This window comes from Glycine max, chromosome 4 (assembly GCF_000004515.6).
Source record: "Glycine max cultivar Williams 82 chromosome 4, Glycine_max_v4.0, whole genome shotgun sequence".
Taxonomy (NCBI): Eukaryota; Viridiplantae; Streptophyta; class Magnoliopsida; order Fabales; family Fabaceae; genus Glycine; species Glycine max.
The window spans coordinates 15,145,256-15,170,037 of NC_016091.4; the positions used below are offsets into that span (position 1 = coordinate 15,145,256).

General features: G+C 32.9%; 3 protein-coding genes across 6 annotated transcripts; 1 reads left to right on the top strand and 2 right to left on the bottom strand.

Annotated features, from left to right (window-relative positions):
- Window positions 1-247: 247 nt before the first annotated feature.
- On the bottom strand, window positions 248-4,431 carry LOC100784391 (urea-proton symporter DUR3). Its single transcript, XM_003523856.4, has 9 exons — window positions 3,806-4,431; window positions 3,290-3,397; window positions 3,099-3,194; window positions 2,900-2,982; window positions 2,570-2,790; window positions 2,209-2,471; window positions 1,827-2,065; window positions 1,019-1,668; window positions 248-882 (listed from the first exon to the last, which is right to left on the bottom strand). The coding sequence occupies exons 1-9, from the start codon at window positions 3,992-3,994 to the stop codon at window positions 587-589; spliced, it is 2,145 nt and encodes a 714-aa protein (XP_003523904.1). The 5' UTR covers window positions 3,995-4,431; the 3' UTR covers window positions 248-586.
- A 3,144-nt stretch (window positions 4,432-7,575) lies between these two features.
- Window positions 7,576-11,356, top strand: AOX1 (ubiquinol oxidase 1, mitochondrial). The gene is made up of 4 exons (NM_001249237.2): window positions 7,576-7,974; window positions 8,309-8,437; window positions 10,192-10,680; window positions 10,823-11,356. Exons 1-4 carry the CDS (start codon window positions 7,687-7,689, stop codon window positions 10,880-10,882), a joined length of 966 nt encoding a protein of 321 aa, NP_001236166.2. The 5' UTR covers window positions 7,576-7,686; the 3' UTR covers window positions 10,883-11,356.
- Window positions 11,357-13,664: 2,308 nt separating this feature from the next.
- Window positions 13,665-24,423, bottom strand: LOC100809690 (alpha-glucosidase 2). 4 transcript variants are annotated; one of them, XM_006578321.4, is made up of 23 exons: window positions 24,158-24,423; window positions 23,512-23,797; window positions 23,272-23,340; window positions 23,052-23,189; window positions 22,836-22,953; window positions 22,219-22,301; window positions 21,498-21,593; window positions 21,075-21,243; window positions 20,825-20,967; window positions 20,614-20,700; window positions 20,212-20,397; window positions 19,772-19,939; window positions 18,972-19,092; window positions 18,789-18,858; window positions 17,991-18,078; window positions 17,753-17,873; window positions 17,211-17,404; window positions 16,980-17,088; window positions 16,354-16,509; window positions 16,102-16,204; window positions 15,776-15,931; window positions 14,621-14,766; window positions 13,665-13,955 (listed from the first exon to the last, which is right to left on the bottom strand). In XM_006578321.4, exons 1-23 carry the CDS (start codon window positions 24,316-24,318, stop codon window positions 13,762-13,764), a joined length of 3,162 nt encoding a protein of 1,053 aa, XP_006578384.1. In that variant the 5' UTR covers window positions 24,319-24,423; the 3' UTR covers window positions 13,665-13,761. The 4 variants fall into 4 exon arrangements, with proteins under 4 accessions (XP_006578384.1, XP_003522863.2, XP_006578385.1 ...); XM_003522815.5 differs by having other exon boundaries at window positions 23,512-23,794; window positions 24,158-24,414; XM_006578322.4 differs by lacking the exon at window positions 24,158-24,423 and adding an exon at window positions 23,902-24,128.
- Window positions 24,424-24,782: the final 359 nt, after the last annotated feature.

Sequence of the window (24,782 nt, forward strand, 5' to 3'; positions counted from 1 at the left end):
CAATCATTATTATTGCTGAGTAAAGGTGTCAAACAGCAGTGTGTTAGCCTGTACAGAACCTAACCTATGTCTCTTTGGCTCTTGCAATTTATTCTTTTTCGAAGACCAATATCCTTCCCTTAATTTAATGGGTTTCTAATTAACTGAGTATGACTTGTTAGATATGAGAATATTCCAAAATTTACATATAACGATATTTTTAGTAAGGAGATTTATTTTTTTGCTGCCAATCAAACTAAAGCATGAATCTTTAAATGGTCCCACCACCATATTACCTTTAATATATTTTCACTCCTATTATTTTGGCTTTATTGAACATTCAAGATCAGTAATAAATTGAATCCCATTTACATTACAACGTTCACTTGTTTTTCCTTGTGAGATTATTCGGCTCATCCATCATAGACACTCCTCAGCTCTGTGGCTTTTCAATCATTTGTGATATACACTGCAACATCAAAAACACGTGACTCGTGTGTAAGGTTGACCCAAATGCAGTGCTCTATTTATGTTGTGTCTGAACCAGATTAGCAAGACTTGGAAATTCTTTTTTGGTTTGAGCAAATGTTTCCTGTCCCTTGGGATCTTATGCAGGAAGAGAACTAGCCTGCTGTTCCGAGGAGTCTAACTTTTTGGCCTTCCCCTTCTCAAGCAAGTAAAGTCTCTCAGCTTCTGGCATTGCCTGCATGATGGTCTGCAACTTGAAATTTAACTCCTCTACCTTTTCCATGAGCCTGTCATTTGTAAACATGCCCATAATAACTGTCTGAATGGTTTCCCAGCTCTCTATTAGTGGTAAAACAATTATCACAGCAGAACCAACAGTACCCCATCCTATAGCAATCACTGCCCAGAAATAGAAGTAGCCCTTACTAAACTCCCCTGTGGTAAGGAACAAGTAAAAGTGTAAGTGACCAAATCAGATTTGTTAAAACAAAGACTTTCTTATAATTTGGTCTAAGGTGCGAAAAGAAAATCATGGTCAAATGTTTGCTAATGCAAGTCAAAAGTTGGTTACCTGCTGGGAGGGAGAGAATAGGCCATAGAATGACAATCAAAAGAGTGAAACCAACACCCCACTTCACCACCCATGATTTAGCTCTGATTAGTTTTTCTTCTTTAAACTCTTCTGCTGGAAGATTAGATTTTTCCTTTTCAACCACTGTGATTTGCTTGGTGGTACTCCAGTCATAGTTCTGAGGTCTCAACATGCTGCAGACAGCATGAGCAACTCCTCCAGTTAGTATAGAGACAAGGTTTCCAGCAAGCATTGGTGCATTTCTGCCAGTTGTATTGAGGTTTACCCGGCCATATTGTATTTTTGTAACAGACAGCCAAGTGATAATTCCTAAAACACAACCTAACACTGTTCCAAGAATGGCTCCAATTGCATTTGCTTTTCTCCATAGAAGCATAAAAGCAATGGGAAGAACTGCTGAGCCAATCAGAACTCCCATTGCAAGGTACATCCATCCTAAAGAAACTTCAGCCTTGTTCAGTATAACTGCTAACAACCCCATGAAACACCCGAATCCTAGGACGACACCCCTTGACACTTTGAGGATTTGCTTTCCACTTGCATTAGGATTTATGTAAGTTCGGTAGATATCATATGTGCATAATGAGGACACCGCAATGAGTTCTGATGAACCAGCAGAAGTTACTGCCCTGGTGAGTATATCAAAAGGTCAAAACCATCAGAAAGTAGAACAAAGAGGCTAGATAGTTTTCTTATAAGCCTTGTAGTAAATTGTTAATCCGTTTGCTATTTCAATCTTATCTAGACATATTAAGAGTATTCCCAATGGATTCTGATAGTAACTTACATAAAAAGCATGGTAAGAAGAAGAATAGATCCTCCTTTCCCCATCAAAGCTACAGCCGTAGCAGGGGGAACAAGTCCACGGCCTGCTTCATTTTCATTTATTGGTAAATCAAGGGCCAGGGCTCCTAGACCTAATGATGTAGCCAAAGAAAATGGCACAGCAAACCAGACCAAGCCTCCCAACAAGTACCCCTTATGAGTAGATGAAGGTCTTGCAGCAATGGCACTCACCCAATATCCCTAGGCATTCCCCATTTGAAGAATAATTAGTAACAAAACCCAAATAACAAAAAAGAGTACAAAGTTATAACTTTTGCATATTCAGGACACTCGAAATAAAACAAACTGAAGATGAAAAGACACATCTCTTAATTAATGCTTACATTGTCAACAAACACAGTGCCAAAATTTCCAACAATGTTTATAATCCCAAAAACTAAGCCACCGGAACTTAGCATTGTTAGGTAAGAACCTTTGTGATTACCACTAACTGGACCACAAGATTGTCCTTGGTGTGATATAGGATCCTGACATGTTCTTGATTTGCTTGCAACCTCTAGCAGGCGATTGTAAACAACAGAAGGGCTACCAAGCTCGCTGCTAGCCGTGTAGACAAGGTAGACAAAAATCACCAAAACAATGTGCACTGAAAAGTGAAAACAAAAATTTTAACAGTGGAACACATGAATATAACAAAATGTAGATATTGTTGGTGGAAAAAGTGATAAAAAATTAAGTAGAAACCTATGACAGAATGGATATAGCTTGCTAAGAATGTGGCCTTCAGTCCACCCGCTAGTGTATAGACAATTACTCCAAGTGGTATTAGAAAGCTAGCAGCATAAAGGTTCACTCCAGTTAATGCATTTACAACCGCAGAACCACCGAGGAGCAACATAGCCGTCACAATTATATTCGTCAAGAAGCAGAAAATGAGGAAAACAATGTGCGCAGAAGTCCCCCAACTGAGGTAAAGAAACTTTGTTATCACTAGAATATGACCAAAAGGTTGCACTTGAGCTTTTAACAAAACATCAAGCAAAAATACTCTAAATGTCCAAACAAGTAACATACCGGGCCTTGACAATTTCACACACAGTATGAGCATGAGGAGCCTTTCTTTTAATCTCTATAGCCATGATTCCAAACAACAATACCTGTTCATTTTCAATACATTATAAACTGTCAGCCTTACTTCCTTTTCCAAATTTCAATATATCAAAATTTAGAAGGAAAAAAATTGCTATATTCTAAGGAGATATAAGGTTCATGCCTGGATGGTGGCCCCACTAGCATACCAGAAAGGTCCACTAACTCCATACTCCCATGCAACATTAGAGCTTTGCAGGATTGTAGCAGCCCATGTCCACTGCACAAAATCATCGTAATAAAGAAAAGAGACGTGAAAAAATGGAATCTCAGGTTCATCAAAGTATTAACTATGAGGCTATTTGAATCCATTACCTGAGACACAATGACACTTGCAATAAGCCCCGTCTTAACATTTCTTCCTGCTGTATTGAACCATTCAGATGTGTGACGTGACCCAACATAACGCTTCTCCAGCCACACCTGATCCACAAAAATGTTTGTACCCAATAAATTGATTATGATAATCTGAGAAGGATTAGCAACACACTCTTTTTAACACGTATTTTGTTATTGATTAAAATTTGTTAAAAACTACAAATTAAGGAGAGAAACTCATTAAATAAGAAGTGAGATCCATAAAAATTCATGATTTTTAATAAATTTCTGCAAGTGTAGAGAGTGTATTCAAAAGAGTGTGTTGTTAGCATCTCATGATAACTTTATGATTATAACATACAAGCTTCCATGCAACTCCAAAGAATGGTGGTGAATTGTGAAAGTATAAAACAGTAATTATGAGAAAAACATGAGAAGGTTAGGCAGTGATTTTCTACTTCAATCAAAAGATCAAAATAACTAGAGAAAGAAACAGATTTGAGGATTACGAACCAAGAAAGAGGTGAAGACGGCAAAGAAAGCACCAAAACCAAGAATGACAGAGTAACCAACACCCTGATTAAGCACTGGTTTGCCTTCAAAGAAACTGGTCTGCCTCACACACACACCTCCATTTTCAGACACATGATAGTACTTGCTAGAAAATTCAAATGGTGGACACTCTACTAATGCAGAAGCCATGAAACTATGAAGGAAATTGTCTTAGTTGCTGGCTATTAATCCAATAAAATTGGAATACTATACATCTGTCTCCATTTCTTAGAAACCAAAATGGAGATTTTGAGGCTTATCTCTAGCTCTAGCTGGGGACAGGGAAGGTAGTAAGTCAAACTAAGAGGGTATCTAACTATTTTAATCAAAAGAATCTATAGATCGGATTCCTTTACGGAACTCTTTGGTCCAAGTGTTGAATTTTGGACTCATTATTTTGTCAGCATTTCTAAGACTAAGGAGTATACGTTCAATTATTGTACAATAAAAAAAAATCAATTATTATACATTAGTATATCAATCAAAATAATAATAATAATTTTGTATCAGATAATCCACATCCTTGCTGAATAGCAAAGAAAATATTTTAATATAAACAAAGATTCAAAACTAATATTTATTTAGTTAAGAGGTAATTTTCAAAGTACACATATATGTAGTTTTAATAATTGATTATATTTTCAACGAAATTGCATTTTTCTCCTAACAAGGGGATTTATGATAATAAAAAAGGGTAAAAGTGAGATTAGAACCCATGGCCGTGAAACTCCCCTCTTATCTTTCATCACCTAAAGCAATAAGCTGTTTATCTTTTTTCTTTTTTATAACAAAGCTTTTTTATCTTTTAAGTCACACGATAAACACTACGAGATATTTCATATAATGTTACTGCATGATGATAGACCAGAATATATGACAAATATCTACGAAAACAAAATTTGTGACAAAATTAAATAAAAAAGATATAAAAAATACAATACTATATATCATATTAAAAGAAAAAAAGTATACACTAATATTATCAAATAATTTTATTTTGTCATTTAATCATAAGTCACATGCATGATAAGTTCGTTAATTCTTATACAATTATTTTAAAATTCATACTATGATTATTTTTTATTTGATAACCTAAATTATTCTTTATATATGATAATGTATTTTATTGTTAAAAAATTGTGAGAAATTGATTTCACAAAATTAAAATCGACTTTGAGAATATCAAATTACATTGAACATTAATTTATTTTTAAACTAACTACTGCAATAATTTTATTATTAAATTATACGTTCTTTTTATAAAAGAGCCGCCAGCATCTATAGTACTATACTCTTTCCGGGTCCTAAAGTCGGTTTCCATGTAAAAAGACATTTTTGTTTTTCTTTTTTTTAAAAAACGTTCGTGAATGTGGGCCACAGGTTTTTACTTGGAGGACACGGAAATTGTTTATTTTTTTTTAAGAGATCCAATCTACTTGCTCTCCAAGAAATAACAAAATAAGTAAATAACTAATGATCAATTATGGCAGCTAAGTGCTATGTATCATGTATGTACCAAAAACATTTATGGCTGTATTTTTTTTAGAGGAAAAATTATGGTTGTTTTGAAGTACAAATATTGCACGGTACGAGTGTACGACAGTCAAGGAAACTTTAATATATTACGGTATACAAATACAAATATATATAAAAAAAATACAACTTGAGTTCTAATTAAAAAAAAAATTAAGGGTGCATTTGATTTGTTAAAAAAATAGGATAAATAAAATTACACTAAACAAGTAATTGTATTATAACTTTTTGTATTGTATGTTGATCAATGTATAGTACAAGTAATTTTGTGATATATCTTGATGTGTTTATATAATGAACAAAATAATATAAATTTTATCATAATATTTTTTTTAACGTGTAACATTTGATTTGCACTAAAAAAAATACAGAACAAAATTTTAAAACTTTTAAATTATTTTATTATTAGAATAAAATTTATTATCATGTTTTACTAATATTTATAATTTATTAATATTGTGATATATTTTAATTCTAACTAGACCCACCTTTCTTGTCCATTTCAATTTTTTTTTGTTTTATTATTTTTTATAGGGCTAGGGTTGAAATCGGGTCAGAGCAACCAAGCTCAACTTGTGAGTAAATGAATGGATTGAAAAATCCTAAGTGCATTGGCACACCTTGATGGTGCAACACAGGAGAGACACCTCCACGGAGGAGGCGTGACCTTTGATGTCACCGGACACAGGGCTTGGAGACGCGAGACTCCCACAGGGTCACGACGATGACGCCAAGGACATGACAACGCAACACAACCTCATTGAAGTTAGCCAAAAGAAAAAAAACATAACGAGAATAAGGAAAATGACATGAGAATATTTGAATAAAATAATAATGAAAAAAAAGAAATAATGAACAAAAAAAAACAACAATCGTCTATACAGATTTTGCCGACAACTAAGATATCCACGGTTAGGTGAAGTAAAACAAACAAAAAAAATGAAAAAGAAAATGAAAGAAAGAAAGATGGAGGTACAATGTTTGGAGAGAGAGGTTTAAAAAAGGAGATAGATATGAAAAAAGTGTGTATAGTAAAAAATCAAAAAATATGAATAATATTATATTTTTACTTTTGTTAGACATGAAATAAAAAATTATATTAAATTTATTGAGTTACAATCTTTTTGATATTTGTTTAATTGATCATTCTGTTGGTACGTAGTATATCTCTCGGTATTTTTACAATAAGAAGACATTTTTGTTTTTTTTTTAACGTTCGTGAATGTGAGCCACAGGTTTTTACTTGGAGGACACGAAAATTCTTGTTTTTTTTTTTAAGAGATCCAATCTACTTGGTCTCCAACAAATAACAAACTTTTAATAAGTAAATAACTAATGATTAATTATGGCTGCTAAGTGCTATGTATCATGTATGTACAAAAAACAAATTATGGCTGTATTTTTTTTCTTTTTTTGAGAGGAAAAAATTATGGTTGTTTTGAAGTACAAATATTACACGATACGAGTGTACGACATTCAAGGAAACTCTAATATAGTACAGTAAACGAATACAAATATAAAAAAAAAAACAAATACAACTTGAATCCGAATTTAAAAAAATATAAAGATGTAAAGTACAAATTTGATTCATTCTTTTGTGAATTTATTTGTTAAAAAATAAATGTTATATGATATTAAATTATATAACTAATAGTATAAAAACATATATACATAGAGAGATTAAGTAAAATTAAAATTTATACAATAGAAAAATAGTTGGTTTTTTTAAGGATTATCCTAAAAATTATGCTAATAATAATTTCTGATTTCCTATAATATTAAATCCATAAATATTTAGAAGTAAAATCTGACATTTTCAAAAAAATTATTTTCCCATATATGGATATATAATTTAGAAGATATTACAAATAAAGGTAATTTAATTCATTTATTGCTGCCAATATATGGTGATTTTTTTTTTATATATATATTTTGAAGTCTATGTCAAAATATAATTCAAGGAAACTTAAAAGCAAATTTTATCGATCAGTAAAAAAATTCCCAATATCAGTATTCTAGTATTCTAGAAAAGCCGTGCCAACTAATTAAAACCCACCAAACGCATCAACGTTATTCACCTTACGTCCTTACGTTTCGTCGTGTGTCTCATGAACCATTACATAAACTCTTTACCTTTGTTTATTCATAACTACTATATATATATATAGACCCTCCTTAAACCCTTTTCTTCAACAGCCAACAAAAAACAAGTCTTTTTCTGAAAACTTAATTTCTCTCTGATTTTCTCCCTCACTTTTATTTCTCTCTTTCTGGATTATTCTCTCTGTGTAGATTGTGGCGTGTTCTCGATGATGATGATGATGAGCCGCAGCGGCGCCAACCGGGTAGCGAACACCGCAATGTTTGTGGCGAAGGGTTTAAGCGGCGAAGTTGGTGGTTTAAGAGCATTATATGGCGGTGGTGTGAGGAGTGAGAGCACTTTGGCTTTGTCAGAGAAGGAAAAGATTGAGAAGAAGGTTGGTTTGTCTTCTGCTGGTGGGAACAAAGAAGAAAAAGTGATCGTGAGTTATTGGGGCATTCAACCCTCCAAGATCACAAAAAAAGATGGCACAGAATGGAAGTGGAATTGCTTTAGGGTATGTAAACCATATGTGTAAGTTTTTTTTTTCAGGTATAAAAAATAATATGATGTTTCTATCTTATCATAAACTAATCTTATTTGCTGTGTGTGTGACTAGCACTGAACCCTTTCCACACAAAGAAAATTGAATATTTTTCCTATCAAATAAATTGTTTTTCCCCACATGAGAAAATAACTTGGTCTTATGTTATTCTGTCAACCCCTACGGATTGCGTCCTTAATTTGTTCTCTCTTGAAATTTTTAATTTATATAATTTTTTTTTGGGGATTAATTATATATTTGATAATGGTATTGTTTTGATTTGTTGATGATGTTAATTGACGCGAAGCCATGGGAGACATACAAAGCAGATCTTTCCATTGATCTGGAGAAGCACCATGCTCCAACCACGTTTCTGGACAAAATGGCTTTTTGGACTGTCAAGGTTCTCAGATACCCCACCGATGTGTTTTTCCAGGTATTTTGGATCTTTTCCTTCTCCTGCACGGAACAAAGTCAAGTAAAGAATAAATAAATAATTTTTTATTTCATTGTATGTAAAAGTCTTTTAAAGAGAATATATCAGATATATTTTTTTTTATCTCAATATAATAATAAGCAGTAATAATACTTTTTAAATATGTTTATACAGTATTTTATTTAACCTTTCTTTGGGCTATTTTTCTTGCTGTCATATAACGTTAGTTATTTTGTTTATTAGTCATTCTGTTTTCCCCCCTTTTTTATATCTTTGTTTCTTCTGCTTTTACCTCAAAATAAATACGGTATATGGTATATAGTAATTATATTCCTGTTTTATTTTTTCAAGGAAGGTATATCTCTTTCAATTTTTCCCTTTTAGTCCTAGATGTTTTCATTTGTTATTTCATTAAAGTAATTTTCTTTATTTCTCTTCGAAGATACGGTGAAAGGTCTTCCTACATGGATTCATGTTTTAAGGTTTTTAGTTAAGTTTTTCATTATTTTTGGTGCAGATAAAAAAATATTGTTGGTTATATGTCTTCTTTTTTTTACTTGATTTGCGTTTTAAAGTTCCGAAATTTATTTTAATTATTATGTACTAATTTAGTTCCCCAATAAATTGATTTTTTTTTTAAAAAAATAAAATGGTTCGTATAAAATTCTGGTTTGCCTATGGCTTTCTGGTATATTTTTTTAAAATAGTTTTTGTGGTCATGAATACTAAGAATTTAATTGGTATTATGATGATGGTGTAAAATAATTTTATATTGTTGTCTAATAATAAATTATTGTTTGTATGATTTTTATGATAAATATCATAAAAAAATAAACTTATCATACATAATTAATAATATTTTTTTTTCTCACATACTAAACATCGTTATATAACTTTTTTTTTAATTGGCACATCATTATATGCTGATTTATTATTTTAATATCATTTTTGGTTTTGGGACATCTTGTTAGGTTTCTTTTTGTTTTTCCTCAGAATAAATAAGTATCATGCACAATACATGTGATGTTTGTCTGATATGAGATGTGTTTTGGTCAGGAGGTGTGTTTGTTTAGGCATTCGAACATAATACATGTGATGCATAATACATGAATGTGACGTTTGGTAATATACTTTTTTTAAAAGACAAAATACTTGTGTTTGTTCAGACTTCTGACCATTCGTTCCACATGTTTCAAGAAATTAAACATGAGTCTAGAAATTTGTTAGATTCACAGAGATTCAACGTTTCACAAAGACTCCCTACTCGATGGGATTGGGATGCCTAGCACATGAAAAGAAAATGATCCAATAGTGTTTCATAAATTCCTCCACCGTAAGATGAGATGCCTCCTAGGTTGATTTTGTTTTTAAGTTTCCATTTGCCATAAACCATTAATCTTCCTAAAGAACAAAATTATGGTCATGCTAATTAGCACATACACTCTAACTTCTTTTTCTCATTTTAGGATAAAATAAAAGCCTGCTTAAGCTAGCATACTATTAGTCTTATGGTAACATCAACAATCAATATTGCCTTTCAAGTTTAGTATGTGCTTCATAATGAAATTTATGTGAACTTTGTATAAACAACTGTATATGTGAAAAGTCCATTCCCACACTTTTCACTGTCATGTTTGAAGGAAAACTTGTGTTATTGCAGTACTTGTTCACCCTTAGATGAGTATTGTATTCTATATACTATGTTTGAAGTTTATTATTTTCTTAATTAAGTTTGTTGTGTGTAAATGTAACAGAGGCGATATGGATGCCGAGCAATGATGCTAGAAACAGTGGCTGCAGTCCCTGGGATGGTAGCAGGCATGCTACTTCACTGCAAATCCCTAAGAAGATTTGAGCACAGTGGTGGTTGGATCAAAGCACTGCTGGAAGAAGCAGAGAACGAGCGTATGCACCTAATGACCTTCATGGAAGTGGCAAAGCCAAAGTGGTATGAGCGTGCACTAGTGATAACTGTGCAAGGTGTTTTCTTCAATGCATACTTCTTGGGGTATTTGTTGTCACCTAAATTCGCACACCGCATGGTTGGTTACCTGGAGGAGGAAGCAATTCACTCCTACACAGAGTTCCTTAAGGAGCTGGACAAGGGCAATATCGAAAATGTGCCGGCTCCAGCCATTGCCATTGACTACTGGCAGCTCCCACCAGGCTCCACTTTAAGGGATGTTGTCATGGTTGTAAGAGCTGATGAGGCACACCATCGTGATGTCAACCACTTTGCATCGGTAATTATCCTTATATTTACATATTTTTCTATTCAGCTAATTAAAATGGGAAGTTAAGAAAAAATTGAAGCGTTTTTCTCCTTTGATTGTGTTAAATGATCTATAAAGAATACTGATGGTGTTTTATTGTAATGAACTGCAGGACATTCACTATCAAGGGCGAGAGTTACGAGAGGCTGCTGCTCCAATTGGTTATCACTAATTTTTTTTTGCCTCTTCTGATGTTGGAGTGTGGAAATTTAAGACAAATTTTGGTGTCATTTTGACTAGAATAAATAAAATTGCTCGTGACAGACTATACAGTGTTTTTTTTTTTGTTATGTCTCATGATGCCAATGTAAATAGGGTGTGGTGGAGTCTTTATTTGTTCAAAGTCATATTTGGAGTATTTGTAATTCTACTGTGCACTCTGTAAGGTACGAGTGGAGTTATATGATATCTCACACACCTCCAAGATATAGTTTTTGCCTACTAATTCCTTGATTTATTCCTTTTTGAATATGGTTTTTGTTTCGTCTTGGACTTCGACTTATTGAAGATCAATGGGCAGAAAGAATTGAGGTTGAAATCAGTATAATTACTGTCCTGGAAGTTATAAGCATCATCATGAATATGATACCAAAATGAGGACGTCGTGTGTGAAACAGACAAGCGAAGATTGAGTCCATGTTGAGGAATTTCTTTGATATTGAAATAAAATAATGTTTTGTTCTCAATCAAGAAGAAACTTAACCGTTAGATTTTACATAATGTCACTAAGTATGCAGGTTTCTAAGCAGACCTACATAGAGAAAGTGACTATGTTATCAGAATCCTAAGGGTCTTGCTCTCAGATCCTATATTATGCTCATGGAGCCATTGTGTAGGATAAACAAGGTTTTTTTGTTAGTCCAACAAGAGCCTAAAGTCTTGGCAAACGGGGCACATTCAGAGGCAGAGAATGACAGAGGGGTAGAGGTTCTCAAGGAGTAAGGACTACTTACAGGCATAAAATTATGTATGCGTTGTGGGAAGAAAAGAATGGGCATACGGCATACCATTGACATGTTATAGAAAGCTTGGTTTCCCACCTAACCTACGTATATTTTCGAAGAGGACTAAGTGGTTACAAATGATCAAGCCAGTACTAGTTAAATTGAAGTATCATTGAAGAGGACTAAATTGAACTATTTCTCAAGTTCAGTAGAATACCCACATAGGAGAAGTGGCTTTCACTAGAGAATTGAAGTATCATTGACTCCTTGACCTACTCAAAGGACATGTTCTGTCTCAAAAGGATCAAGCCAGTACTAGTTAAATTGCCCGATGCTTCAAATGTTTTTTTAGACTTATGTTGTGGCCCTTTTTGTCCAATTAAGACAAAAGAATTGAAGCATGTTTTACTTTAAATAAGGGATTAAATTAAAGCATTTTAAAAAAATAAGGGATTAAATTGAGTACGAAATGGGACTTTTCCAAGATTTTTTTAAAAAAAATAAAGGACACTAAGACCTTTTTATTAAAAGAGAGAGTAAATTGAATAAAATAAAAAAAATAGAGGGACCAAATTATTAATTTAGCCTTGATAAAATTTCTTTCTTGCTGTGTGTTCAACGATAAAGGAGGTGGGAGGTGCAACACAATGAAAATGAGTTTTCGTGAAGGATATTTCCGGGAAAAAAATTACAAAAACTTTTTGGGCAAACCTCTTGCAGACTTGCACAATTTCATCCATTTTTTGTTGATGAAAATTGCTTTTCGCACCAGTCAAATTGTTGGTACACTTAACACAAGATGGACAATTACAAAATTATCTTTTCATAGAGCTGATATGGATTGTGAATTCATAAGCCTATTACGAATTATCAATTAGTAAGTGACTCATATGATTTTTTAATTTTTAAAAAAAATATATTTTAAGAATTATTTTAAAATTAATGGTCCATGAATCAAACCCGTAATTTTCGCATTATTAACACGACGCTCTAAGATCAATTATGTTATAAAATAATTAATGTAATTATATATAACACTAAAATTTTAAATATATATTTAATGCACATCTAAATTTACATAATAAATTTTATGATAATTAATTTTGATCTAATAATTAATTTATTTATATATATTAATTGTAAATAAAAATTATATGTTTAATAAAAAATTATATATGTAAAAAAATACATTATTAACATAAATTATTTTTTGTCTTTATTAAAATTAATTTTGATCTAATAGTATATTTTGTTTACATATATAAATTTTAAATAAAAATAATAGGTTTAGTAAAAATTTATATATGTAAAAAAATAGATTATTAACATAATCTACTAATATATAGTTCGGTCTTATTACAATTAATTTAGGTTTCTATTTAAAATTTATATATGTAAAAAATACATTATTAGATCAAAATTAATTATAATAAAATCAAAAAATACATTAGTAAATTTATGTTAATAATATATTTTTTACATATATAAATTTTTATTAAACTTATAATTTTTAGTTACAATTTATATATGTAAAAAAATTAATTGTCACAAAATTTATTATGTAAATTTACATGTGTATTAAATATAAATTTAAAATTTAATGTTATATATAACATTAATTATTTTATAATATAATTGATCTATTAGCTCAGTTGGTTAGAGCATTTTGGCCATTAATTTTAAATTAATTCGTAAAATATATTTTTGAATTATTTTTTTTTAAATATCAAATGAGTCATTTACAAATTGTCAATCCGTAAGCCTAATACAGATTGTGAATCTGTAAGTCTATTACAGATTGACAATCTATAATGAGCTTACGGATTGCCGAGATTACAGATTGGCAATCTGTAATAAGCCGTATAGCTTTATGGAAGGACAATTTTGAAATTGTCCATCTTGTGTTGGGTGTACCAACAATTTAATTGGTGCACAAGGCAATGCCCTTTGCTGTTTAATAAAAGTCCAACCAAACAGAACAGACATTTAGGTGAAAAGGAAGAAGGAAACAACACTGAAATTTTTATGCATTGATTTTAGGTGCAGGTTTTGTAACAGCACTACACTGTTTCGAACATTCTAGATACATTGATGATCAGTTAAATTATTATGAAATTCCTATAACCTCGTACTGATGGGAAATTCTGAGAGGGGATTGCTCTGAAACAGGCCTACTCTGGGACCAAAGCTCCAGGTTGACAGTGCCACAATCCCAGTGAACAAGACACTTGAATACCTCACTAACACTAAATCGGTTCACCAGTGCCAAGCCAAGACATTTATCAACCAGCCTCCATTCGCCTGAAATGAAATTACAATTAAAATTTTTATAGGGAACACTATAATCAGCTGTCCAGATTCACAAGATTGACATGAAAATTAAACTACAAAATGAAAACAGTAAAGAAAACATAAATTCTTCCACAGCCACCTATAAGAACATTGGTTTTTAAAATGGATGTTGGATTTTTTTTTTCCATCGGTTGGGGAGTAGGAAAAGATGGGATGTGGAAGAAAAGCACGTGGAAGAATAGGTCCCTGCTGCCATGCCTACATTTTGGTTTTGGTCATTACACTAGGACTATTTCTTAGTAGTTTTGAAACTATAGGAACTCAACCAAATGTTTAAAGTATGGAGACCAAAACCAAAATTGAGAAAAATGATAGAAACTAAAAATGTATATAGACCTAAAATCTCCGAACATAAACTCATACTGAAATCCCAGAGTCAGTTTCATCTTTAAAGCTAAAACACAAGCCAGCATGCCAGTTAGATCTCTTCATTTTTATATTTTAAATTTATATGTTTGGTTGTGGTGAATGCATTTTGGGGAAATAATGTATTCACCTTCGCCAAACATATAAATTTATTCTTCTATCATACTTACTCATTTATTCATCCCAGTAGAGTTCCCACATTTCATGTGGGTAGTAACAAGATAGGAAAAAGATAAAACGAACATTACCATTAGGAATGAGGTCTCCTTCAAAGAATTGCTCCATACCATCAGGAAAGACTTCATGCTTCGATCCATCCATTGAAGTAAATGAAACAAAAGATTCTGATGGATGCAAAACACTAAATGTTGGGTGAACTCTTAAGCAAACCAACCTACAGAACACACAAAGGAGAGTAGAAATCAGCACATCTGAATAGACAACTGACAAAAACATTCAGTAGTGAAAATAACAGAAAAGAAGGATAAATTGTTGATTAATGTCTCAACTTTCCACTAGGATCCTCATGCACAACATAGTGATAAACACAAGAAAATGTCACAAAAAGTAAATAGTCTTTTAATTGACATATACAATGCATGTTTGGGTTCAGATGATTGATGAATATTAATCAAGTGAGCAAAACATATTGTTTTAGAAGTATAATATAAAAATCATTCCCGTGTTTTCACCTAACAACTTAAGCTTTTGTAGAGTTAGTTCATGACAAGGTATCAAAGCCTCTATGACCACAGTTGATAAAAATTGAATCCTTGTTATCCCCGTTCTTCTAACAAAAAAGTTCAACATCAGCACAAGTAGGCCTATGCATTATCAAGACTTCAAGCCCAAAGGCTTCTTGTGTGAGAGCCCAAGCTTTTAGGAGAGTTAGTTCATGTAATTTTGAAAGAATGATAAGTAGCAAGAATATTCACCCAAAAATCATTTTGAGAGAATAAATTATTTGGAAATAGTTAGTAAAGTTACTTTTGAGTGTGAAATTGTCAAAAAACAAATAAATTGATTTTTTATTATCATTAAACTTATATGTAACAACCAATTGGTAAAATCTGTCAAATTGAAAAACAATAAATAAATGTTATTCCTGGTAGATTAACATTTGGGACCAAAACTAATTTTGGACTTGCCAGCCAAACATTTCAAAATGTGTCCAAGGATACATTTCTAAGTGGAAGTGTATAGAGGCACTCAGTAACCAAACACCCTTAACCCCCATGATCCAACACTGCAGGCTATAGCAAGAGAAGTGCCAATCACCTTATTAATAAATCAGAGTTGGAGATCCCCCAAAGATGAAATTAACTTTATATATATATATATTATCACAGAGAGAGATAATGAGAATATTGTAAGGATACAAGAGGGGAAGCTTCAGATATAACCTTGAGAACCCTCCAGAACCAGCTCCAACACTTCGTGCTATTATACTAGAGTCTATCTGGATGGCATTGGGAACATTCTTTGGAACATAGATATGACGTTTAAGAACCAATCCCCCACCAATATCACCCTCTAACACCACAAGCCCTGGTTCTCGACTGAAATAAAATTGTCACAGAATACATGTTGAATACCAAAATGAAAAATGAGGGTGGAACAAGAATCAACTGCATGCTATGAAAAAGTATATACAAGGATCAAATTGGCCTTCGGTGACATCTTGACAAAAAGTTTCCTCAGTGAAATCATGAAATACAAAGGAACTTACTCAATGACAGAATATTCCTCAGAACACCCAGCAGAACGATACTCCATACCACTATACTCCTCATACCCATTTATCTCAATCCTACTATGGAGCCATTGTGTTCCTGAAAAAAATTGTTTATTATCATGAACATTGTAAAGCATATTATAAACAATACAAATTATTTAATCAATGTGTCACAGGGAAAAACACAAGCTACTTGTACATTTCCAATAAACAAATTAAATATATTGCGAATTATGATCAACGTACCTGAAGGAATGTGTGTCATGGACATGATTCTACCCCCAATCCAGGGAACAACTTTAAGATTCCACTCACCATTTTTCAGTTCAATGGGAGTTCTTGAAAGCTCTGTTCCCTTGGGTCCAGAAACCTCTTCTACATCAGGAATTGGAGTTGCATTTTCTGCCAAAAAATAAATAGCAGAAAGTAGCACACCTTGATATAGAATTGGAATTTCTAGGATCCTTGAATGCATGTTAGATACTATTCAGATGTAAAATACAACATAATTTTGCAGAATAAAACCACAAGTCCACCTCCACTCTACTCATGAACAGGACAGGAGAACTAAAACCAATGCAAAAAACTCAACTCAGACAGTTCCCTACAGAGGGCAAAGAAACCATATGGAAGATAATAAAGACAAGGAAACTACAGCATAGAAATAGTAAGGTCAATATCCAAACCAAGAAACATCTTCAAAAATTGACATATTAGGTCTTAAAAGCATGATTGTCTTCAAGAAATACACAAAACTACAAAGCACTATACTAAAGAATAAATGTAGCATTGTCAGAGAAAATGATGGTCAACAAAATATCATATAAATTAATATTCATAAACCAGTCAAGTAAAATATTTGAAGAAAATACCCAAACGGTCCTTGTAATTCTTCTCACTAGTAGATACTAGCTTCAACACCTCATCTTCCGAAGGCAAAATTAGTTGCAGAACTTCTCCATCAGTTCCCCATGTATCAAGCTGTTTAAAAAACAAAAAAAATATATAAATATCAAGATCAAGTATCCAGTAAAGGATGGAATCAAGCAGTTACAGTTTCTTTATGTCAAGTTTCAAACTCTTTGTAGTTTCATCTCACATACCATTGCACCCCCACCCAGCAATAATTGAATATGCAAGCGGCGTTTAGGTCTTTCCCATGATCCATCAGTTTTGTGGACACTCACTGTAACAACTGATGATTTAAGTTCAGCCACATAATGTGTTAATAAATAACTGCCTTTAGTGAATTCATATCCATCACCATCATCCTCAAATAGAACACCTTCAGCTTTCCCTGTCAATCATGAAGGGTGCATTTGGGTAAAGAACTTAATCAAACACTAGTTCAACAAGTTCTTATCATGTAAGGGCTTATGCCATAAATTTACCCATATTTCATAGTTAAAAAGAGTTTCTTTTGATAAATTGTGCCGAGAAGCTTATCAAAATAAGCTAAGAACATATAGGAGTCATAAATTGTTTTCATAAGCTCAAATTAGCTCCCCATAATTTCTTTCAAACCAAACACCCCGTAAATCTTATCCATACAGCCTTTAGCAGCAAGGTGTTAATCTTAAGAGTAAAAACCTTAGCAAGATAGTTGTACAAGCATGCCAAGGGAAAATTGAATGCATTGACTTACCATGTTCATCTAAAGCCACAAAAAGAGTCAAGTCATCTGAAGGATTAGCCTCTCCAACATGCTGATGAGGGAGGCCCACGGGAATAATCGAGCCACCTTTTAAGTATAAAGCTGGCAAATCCTGACAAGCCCCAGACAAAACAAAAAACAAAGGAAAGCAAATAATTTTTTTTTGACAGAAAATAAATTAAAATAGTACTAAAAAAAAATGCAAACAAAAGAGCAGTAAAAAAAATACCGGATGTGCATCGTTGAAATCAAAATTCAACCATATCCCCTTAGGCAAAGTAATCTCCAACTTATCCAACCCCTGTCTACGTAAGGTGCTGATCAAGATACAAATAACATGTTAAATCAGCACAAATTGTACAGCAATGTATTATACAGCTTTCTATAAAACTTCACATATAATTAAACTTGAGAGCTGCTACCAAAAAAAGCGGAGACCCGAAGACCACAAATACTTATAAATATGAATTGTTAATGAATAAGAGAAAACATTAGACATTATGAATTATTAACATATACATTTAATAATGCAAAATGGACATGGTCAGATAAAGGTCGAATGAGGAATCAACTCAAATTCAAAGAACTGCAGACACAAACACAAAAGGAGCAGATAGCAGTAATTAATATCCATAAACAGACACAGTATACCAAGCCTCAACTCAACAAAGAATAGATAAGCTAGGCTTTAGATTACAATCATTTATTTTTGTTTCTCTACTACAAAAGTGTACCATTCCTATATCCATATTGTTAATGAATTCAATGTTTTCAGCTTATTTAAAAAATGGAGGAACATAACAGGGGATTTACCATGATCTGATCTAATTTTTTTTTACAAATTGGAAAAGAAAAATGCAACTTTTTTTATCATTCACCCTTTCTTGATGACTAAAGGATATATCAAATTTGTAGTCAGCATGCATAGAAGAATGAGGAAAACCAGCCTATTTCCAGCAAAGGCATCTCTAAAAAATATAGCAGTGTTGTCTAGATTGATGATAGATAAGTAAAGAAGTAGAAGAACCTTGCATACACTAAGACTGGACCAAGCAAAAAAGAATTTTCAAGTTTCCTCAGACTGGGATCTTTTGGATCTGCAAAAGAAAATCAATAAATAAAAAGATAAAAAAATTGTGATATATAGGAAGAAAGGTCAGATATCATAATAAAACCAACGACACAAGTAGTAAAGAGAACATGAACCCACCAGCAAAGAAAGTAGGGGTTGAAACTGGAGTGCCCCTTGTATGAGCAAAATAAAAAAGAGTGTAAATAAGTGGGATCAGACGGTAGCGCCTCTTCAATGCCAATCGGCAAACTTCTTCACACTATAAGTTAGAGCTGAAGTTAGAGATGCACAAAGCACCATTTCATTAAGAGAGAATTATAAGGGCTGTAAATTGTCCCATCCTCCCATTCATCACATAAATGTGTCCTTAGCCTTTTGCCAGACAGAGCTAGGTTTGCATACAAAAGAATTAAAAGTTTTTCTAATAAAGAAATATACTAGTCACACATAATATAGTCAGAAGATGCTAGCAAATATTAATAACAAATTAGCATTAAAAGAACAAAATCCTGATTAGGCCAGTAGCAGAATACAACTGTAAATGCTCTAAAAAAGATTACATGATGAGTGTCATATTTATTTATGTCATCAGTCCTAGATATAATAAATGAATTATATACACACACACACACACACATCCAATGGATATCAAGTTCCATTGAAGAGGAAAAAATAGCCAGTTTTTTAAAGTAAACACAGAATAAGTTAATAACAAATGTACACCACCAGAACTTAAAGCATGAAATGGAATATGAGATTATGTCCTTTTTTATTAATCAACTAAAATTGTTATGTTGATACCAAGCTAACAATTGAGCTCAATATAGAGCCTTCATTATTTTACTCCATGTGATATAACGATAAGAAATTTCATCATAAAATTCAGATAAATGTACAGCATATAAAGAGTTAGAAAACGCAAGAATATTGATGTTAACCTCTTCCCCAAAAGACCAGGGTTCATGGTCAGTGGTGCCAGCTTCAGAATGCCCTCGGCAAAAAGGAAACAAGGAACCTACACCCATCCACCTTCCAAAAAGTCTAGGTGTTGCATTTCCAGCAAATCCACCAATATCAGGACCTGAAAGTGGCTGACCACTAAGTCCCTGAACACAAGGAAAGGAAATTATTAAGGGAAATACAACATCTATTCAAAGTGATTATTTATTGTCATTAACCAACAATCACAAGAGCTTAAACTATTAGGGAAGACAAATGAATGATTTTATATTATATCTCTAACACACCCCATACAAAGGTCTTTTTAGACCCATATTCTAAGACTTCACAAGAAACTGCAGAAGTTAATGGTGCTAAGACAACATCAAATGGCAGTATTGTTCAAGGGAAGTAGCATCCATGCGACTAAGAATCTTACCAGCTGAAGTACCATGGAGATACTCATGTGAAGATGCTCCCATGTAGAAAGATTATCTCCAGTCCATGTTGCAGCATACCTTTGGCTGCCAGAAAATCCAGCTCTCGTAAGAACAAAAGGACGCTTCTTTTCATTAGCTAGTTTCATGCCTTCATAAGTTGATCTTGCCATCAGTAGACCATAGACCTATAGTGAACAGTAATAGTAATTGACAAAACTTCGTAACTACATGGTAAGGCACCAAAACATTCAACAAATCTAAATTGATACACTAACATCAGAGAGTCAAGATGCAGTTGGTAATTGGTATCTAATTATATAATCGAAGTGCTCTATCAACAAGCTTATGATAAATAAAAGAAACGCGACTCCAAAGTCATAATAAGGGACAAAGTATATTACATTATGATAGAAAAAATGATTCTGACAACCTCCAAGTTCAGTATCTCCTCTATGAACATTGCTCTCAGGCATTGTTTTTGTTAGAACCTAGAAAAAAGAAATGGGTAAAGAAGTTGGAAATGAAACAAATCAAGATCCACAAAAAATAAGATTTGGATCAAATATTGTTTCATATTATTTGAAGAAAAGAAACCAAAGAGATTAGAATTACCTTAAAGATAGCTGGTTCGTTCATATCATTCCATATACCATCAACACCATTGGGAATGAAGTCTTTAACTAAATTTGCCCACCATGCACGAACTTTAGACTGCGTATAGTCAGGGAAGACACATGGCCCAGGCCACACCTCCCCTGAGGATATATATATGGGATAATGCATCACAGAAAGGAAAGAAGAAGGCATGAATGAAGTACAGAAATATTCAAGTAAAAAGAAAAAAAAAAAAAAAAAAACTTACCAACGTAAGGAGTTCCATCTGCCTTTTGGACCCAAACATCATTTTTAGAACCACTATCGTATACAAAATAACCCTCTTCCTGCTTGATTCCAGGATCAAGCATCCAAATAGCTTTAAAACCACTATAATGGAGATCTTTCACTAAAGACATGGGATCTCGAAAACGCTCCTGAAAGATCAGACACTACTTACTTATCTAAACAAAAGTATATTGTTTAGACATTAAAATGGCCAACAAAAAAAATTAACTAAGCTTTTTTTCAAATTACCAGTGCAGGCTGGATAGCTAATGTGATTAAGCCAATAAAACAAATTTACATTATACAAACTATGCAATACATAACTTTAATTTATGAGACACAAGCTACATGTACTATAAATAAACTGATAAATGATTCTTTTCCTAGGTGTAAAAAAACCTGCCTTGTCAAAGGTGAAACAACGAAAACCATCCATGTAATCGATATCCATCCACACCACATCACAAGGTATGCTCTTTTTCCGGAATGTTTTTGCAACCTGCAAATTTTAATTGTTAACAAGTCAAGACAAAACATGCTTCTAAAAAATTAATAACCAAAAAAGTTAGAATATACAAAACAAAGTTGATAGCGATGCAGAAATCGTAAACTTTTAGGTACGCTGAATGTTAACATATAACCATAATTTATCTGGTAGCATGAAAATTTTGGAAACCCATGTTTAGTATGAGAGCTGAAAATTATTAAAGATTTCCTGGAGGGTGTAATGTCTACATTTTGCAATGAATAAGGATTTTCATATTCATTTACAAACACATTATTTAAACTGTGTTTATATGCTTAAGATTCCCAGGCATCTTGGATTCCAATATTTATTGAATGGTATGCCCAATAATGAAGAAGTTTGATATACTGCCAAAGGCATATTATCATCCCATCCAAAAACCCCAGATATTTAACATATTAAAAACAGATACACCAAACAGAACTTTAAAGGATTTCATTTTTTTCTTAACCAAAAAGATAGTAAAAGCAAAAAGACTATAGCAAAACAGTCAGAACTTGGAACACATGTCATATTCAGATTCTACAGCGTTCTACATATATGAATGCAAGTATGCAACTAATTCCAGAGTCATCACAGTAGAGAAAAAACCAAGAACCTCCAGAACTCTCTGATCAGATAAATAACTCCAACGGCATTGGTGATAGCCTAATGACCATTTTGGGGGCATAAATACAGTTCCTGACAAAGGAAAAAAAATGTAAGGAGGAGTTTTAAAATGAAATGATGAAGCTGGAAAGTGTTGTAAGATTATAGAATAATGTTCACATCCTAACATATACATGAAATTTTAATTTAAAAAGGAGCTCTTATTGAAACTTGTACAAAAGTTGTAGTTATTAGTTATAATAGTAAATTCACATCGCATGCTTTATCAATGTTATCGATAATGTCTTTATTTTTAGACATAAATTTCATTAGCTCCTATAATAATAAAAGCACACTATACATATTACAAATGTGTATGCACACACATAACAAATTAACATGTAGCATATGAAATCATATTTTGTGTGTGTTAACAATAGGTACTAGGTTCTTGTATAGATATGGACTACTCTCCTTAAGTAATGACAGACTTCAGTTTTTCCAAACAAAATAATTGCATAAAATCTTATGTTGAATCCCTCAACAAAAATGAAGAGGCATAATTGCCATGGAGATGCATAATTATCATTTCTTTCTAAGGAATCATTTTTTTAATCAGAAAATTACCAATTGCTTTTGATAGAGATATCAACACTGCCGTGGGTGAAGCAAAAGGACCAAATGTAATGACAGGATATGAGGATGGAGCAACAAACTGTATTGTGGATTCTTTCCTCAGATCAATCTGCTTATGAACAAAACAAATGACCATCAAACAGATTAATATAACAGCATAGACATCTCTACAAGGTTATAGATGAGAAAAAGCCAATTTTCCAGCACCTCACAGCGCCTTGTCGTGTCAGCAAGGATTCCTAGTGCCTCGCCATTAGGAAGAACTGCTAACACCCATGGATGTGATTGGTACAAGGATGTAGTTCCAGGGCCATAACCCCATGCATCTGTGTTCCATGTGAAAACCTGCAAATGAAATTTAACTGATCAGCACCCAGATAATAAATAAATCTTTTTAAAAAGACAAAATTCCATAAGATTGACTTACCCTTTTGCCCGTCCTCTCTAGCTCTCCGCTAGCTTCTCCAGTTCCATAAAGGGAGGTACCTACAGGAAGCTGGTTCAGAAACAAATTCAATCAATTTCTGAAGGCCTGGGAAATGGCATGAGCAGTGAATTATGCCAGGAAACAAAGTCAATAAACAAACACTCCTTAATTTGAAGATAATCAACATTTTTAAGATGACAACCAAAAGATCTGATGCCAGAAGCAAATAAAGTAACTGACCTCAAGTTTGACAATCTGCTGCTCTAGAAGACACTCAAACGTAGGGGTATACAGGGGAACCTTCTGAGTAGTGATAGGCGTGTCTCTATCCTTGCTATTTACAAAAGAAATACTGGGATATGCTGCATCTCTATCATTTGCAGAACAATCAAAACGAAACACTCCATCTTCTAAAATAGGCTCAAAAATCATACTCCCTGATCTGACTTCGCTATCACGACTGGTAACTGCTTGTCCTTCATAATTAGCCATTTTGGGCACAAGCTTCTCACCAACTCCCTTTCTTCTGCATACCAAAAATTGCACTTTTGTCAACCATGCAAGTGTTCAATTCAGTCCTTGTCCAATTTAACCAAAATAGAAAAAAAAAATTAAAAATCATTAACATACTTTCACTGACATGCAACGAAATTCAGAAATAACAATAATAATCAGGTAATTAAAGAATTAGTAACGAGTTCTCTCTCTTTCTCTCTCTCTCAATTCAAAGAAAATCACGTGAAATTAAATAAAAAGTGACTCGAATTTCCACAATCCAAACTCCGATTGCGGAATTAACATGCATAAACTAAAGACAACGCTGGCTTTGCAAAGAGGAATATGACAGTTCCACAGTGTGACGCGGGAGAAAGAAGAAGGAAGGAACCTGAGAGCGATTATCGGAGATGAAAATGGCACGTTCAGAAGAACACGATGGTGATGGTTTAGTGGAGACACCAAAACCGATGGAGATTGAACGGAACCAACTTTGATGACGCTGTAGCTGTGACTGCTACTACTCGGTAACACTAGCGCGTCCTCGATCATCACGTCGTGACTTTTTGGATTATATTTAATCTTTTTATTATTATTTTTTAATTACTATATTTATCATTCGCAAAGTTATTTATGTTGTGTCGTAGTGTACACTTGAGAGCGGAAGAATAAATTCCATTCGGGCATAAGCTTTATCTAGTAGCGTTGTCTGTCGAAGAAGGATTCCTTTACACAGATAATAAAGCCTCTTTTCTATTCTTTGTTTTTCTCTGTGAACAGATATTATTCCATGATTTGTTGATGTGTTAAAGATGGATGCTAAGTAAAAGGGTCTAGATATGACTGGAACTGCATTCGAATTCTTTAAAATAAAGCTTTATAGATTAAATAAAATGTTATTAAGATAAGAGACTCACTTAAAAATAGAACTTCAAAATAACAAAAATGCTGTGATTTTTTATTCATTATGTTTTAGTTTTATTTCATTTTATTATATAAGTTTTAAAGTTTTATTT

Excerpts from the sequence above, each read along its gene's own strand:
- LOC100809690 (XM_006578321.4), bottom strand. The coding sequence starts at position 24,318 with ATGATCGAGGACGCGCTAGTGTTACCGAGTAGTAGCAGTCACAGCTAC. Across the intron at positions 20,701-20,824 it reads ACGAACCAGCTATCTTTAAG|GTTCTAACAAAAACAATGCC; the intron begins GTAATTCTAATC and ends TCTTTTTTCTAG. Across the intron at positions 20,398-20,613 it reads ATCATTTTTTCTATCATAAT|GTCTATGGTCTACTGATGGC; the intron begins GTAATATACTTT and ends TGTTCACTATAG.
- LOC100784391 (XM_003523856.4), bottom strand. The coding sequence starts at position 3,994 with ATGGCTTCTGCATTAGTAGAGTGTCCACCATTTGAATTTTCTAGCAAG. Across the intron at positions 2,983-3,098 it reads CTAGTGGGGCCACCATCCAG|GTATTGTTGTTTGGAATCAT; the intron begins GCATGAACCTTA and ends GAAAATGAACAG. Across the intron at positions 1,669-1,826 it reads CTTCTTACCATGCTTTTTAT|GGCAGTAACTTCTGCTGGTT; the intron begins GTAAGTTACTAT and ends TATACTCACCAG.
- AOX1 (NM_001249237.2), top strand. The coding sequence starts at position 7,687 with ATGATGATGATGATGAGCCGCAGCGGCGCCAACCGGGTAGCGAACACC. Across the intron at positions 7,975-8,308 it reads GGAAGTGGAATTGCTTTAGG|CCATGGGAGACATACAAAGC; the intron begins GTATGTAAACCA and ends ATTGACGCGAAG. Across the intron at positions 10,681-10,822 it reads ATGTCAACCACTTTGCATCG|GACATTCACTATCAAGGGCG; the intron begins GTAATTATCCTT and ends AATGAACTGCAG.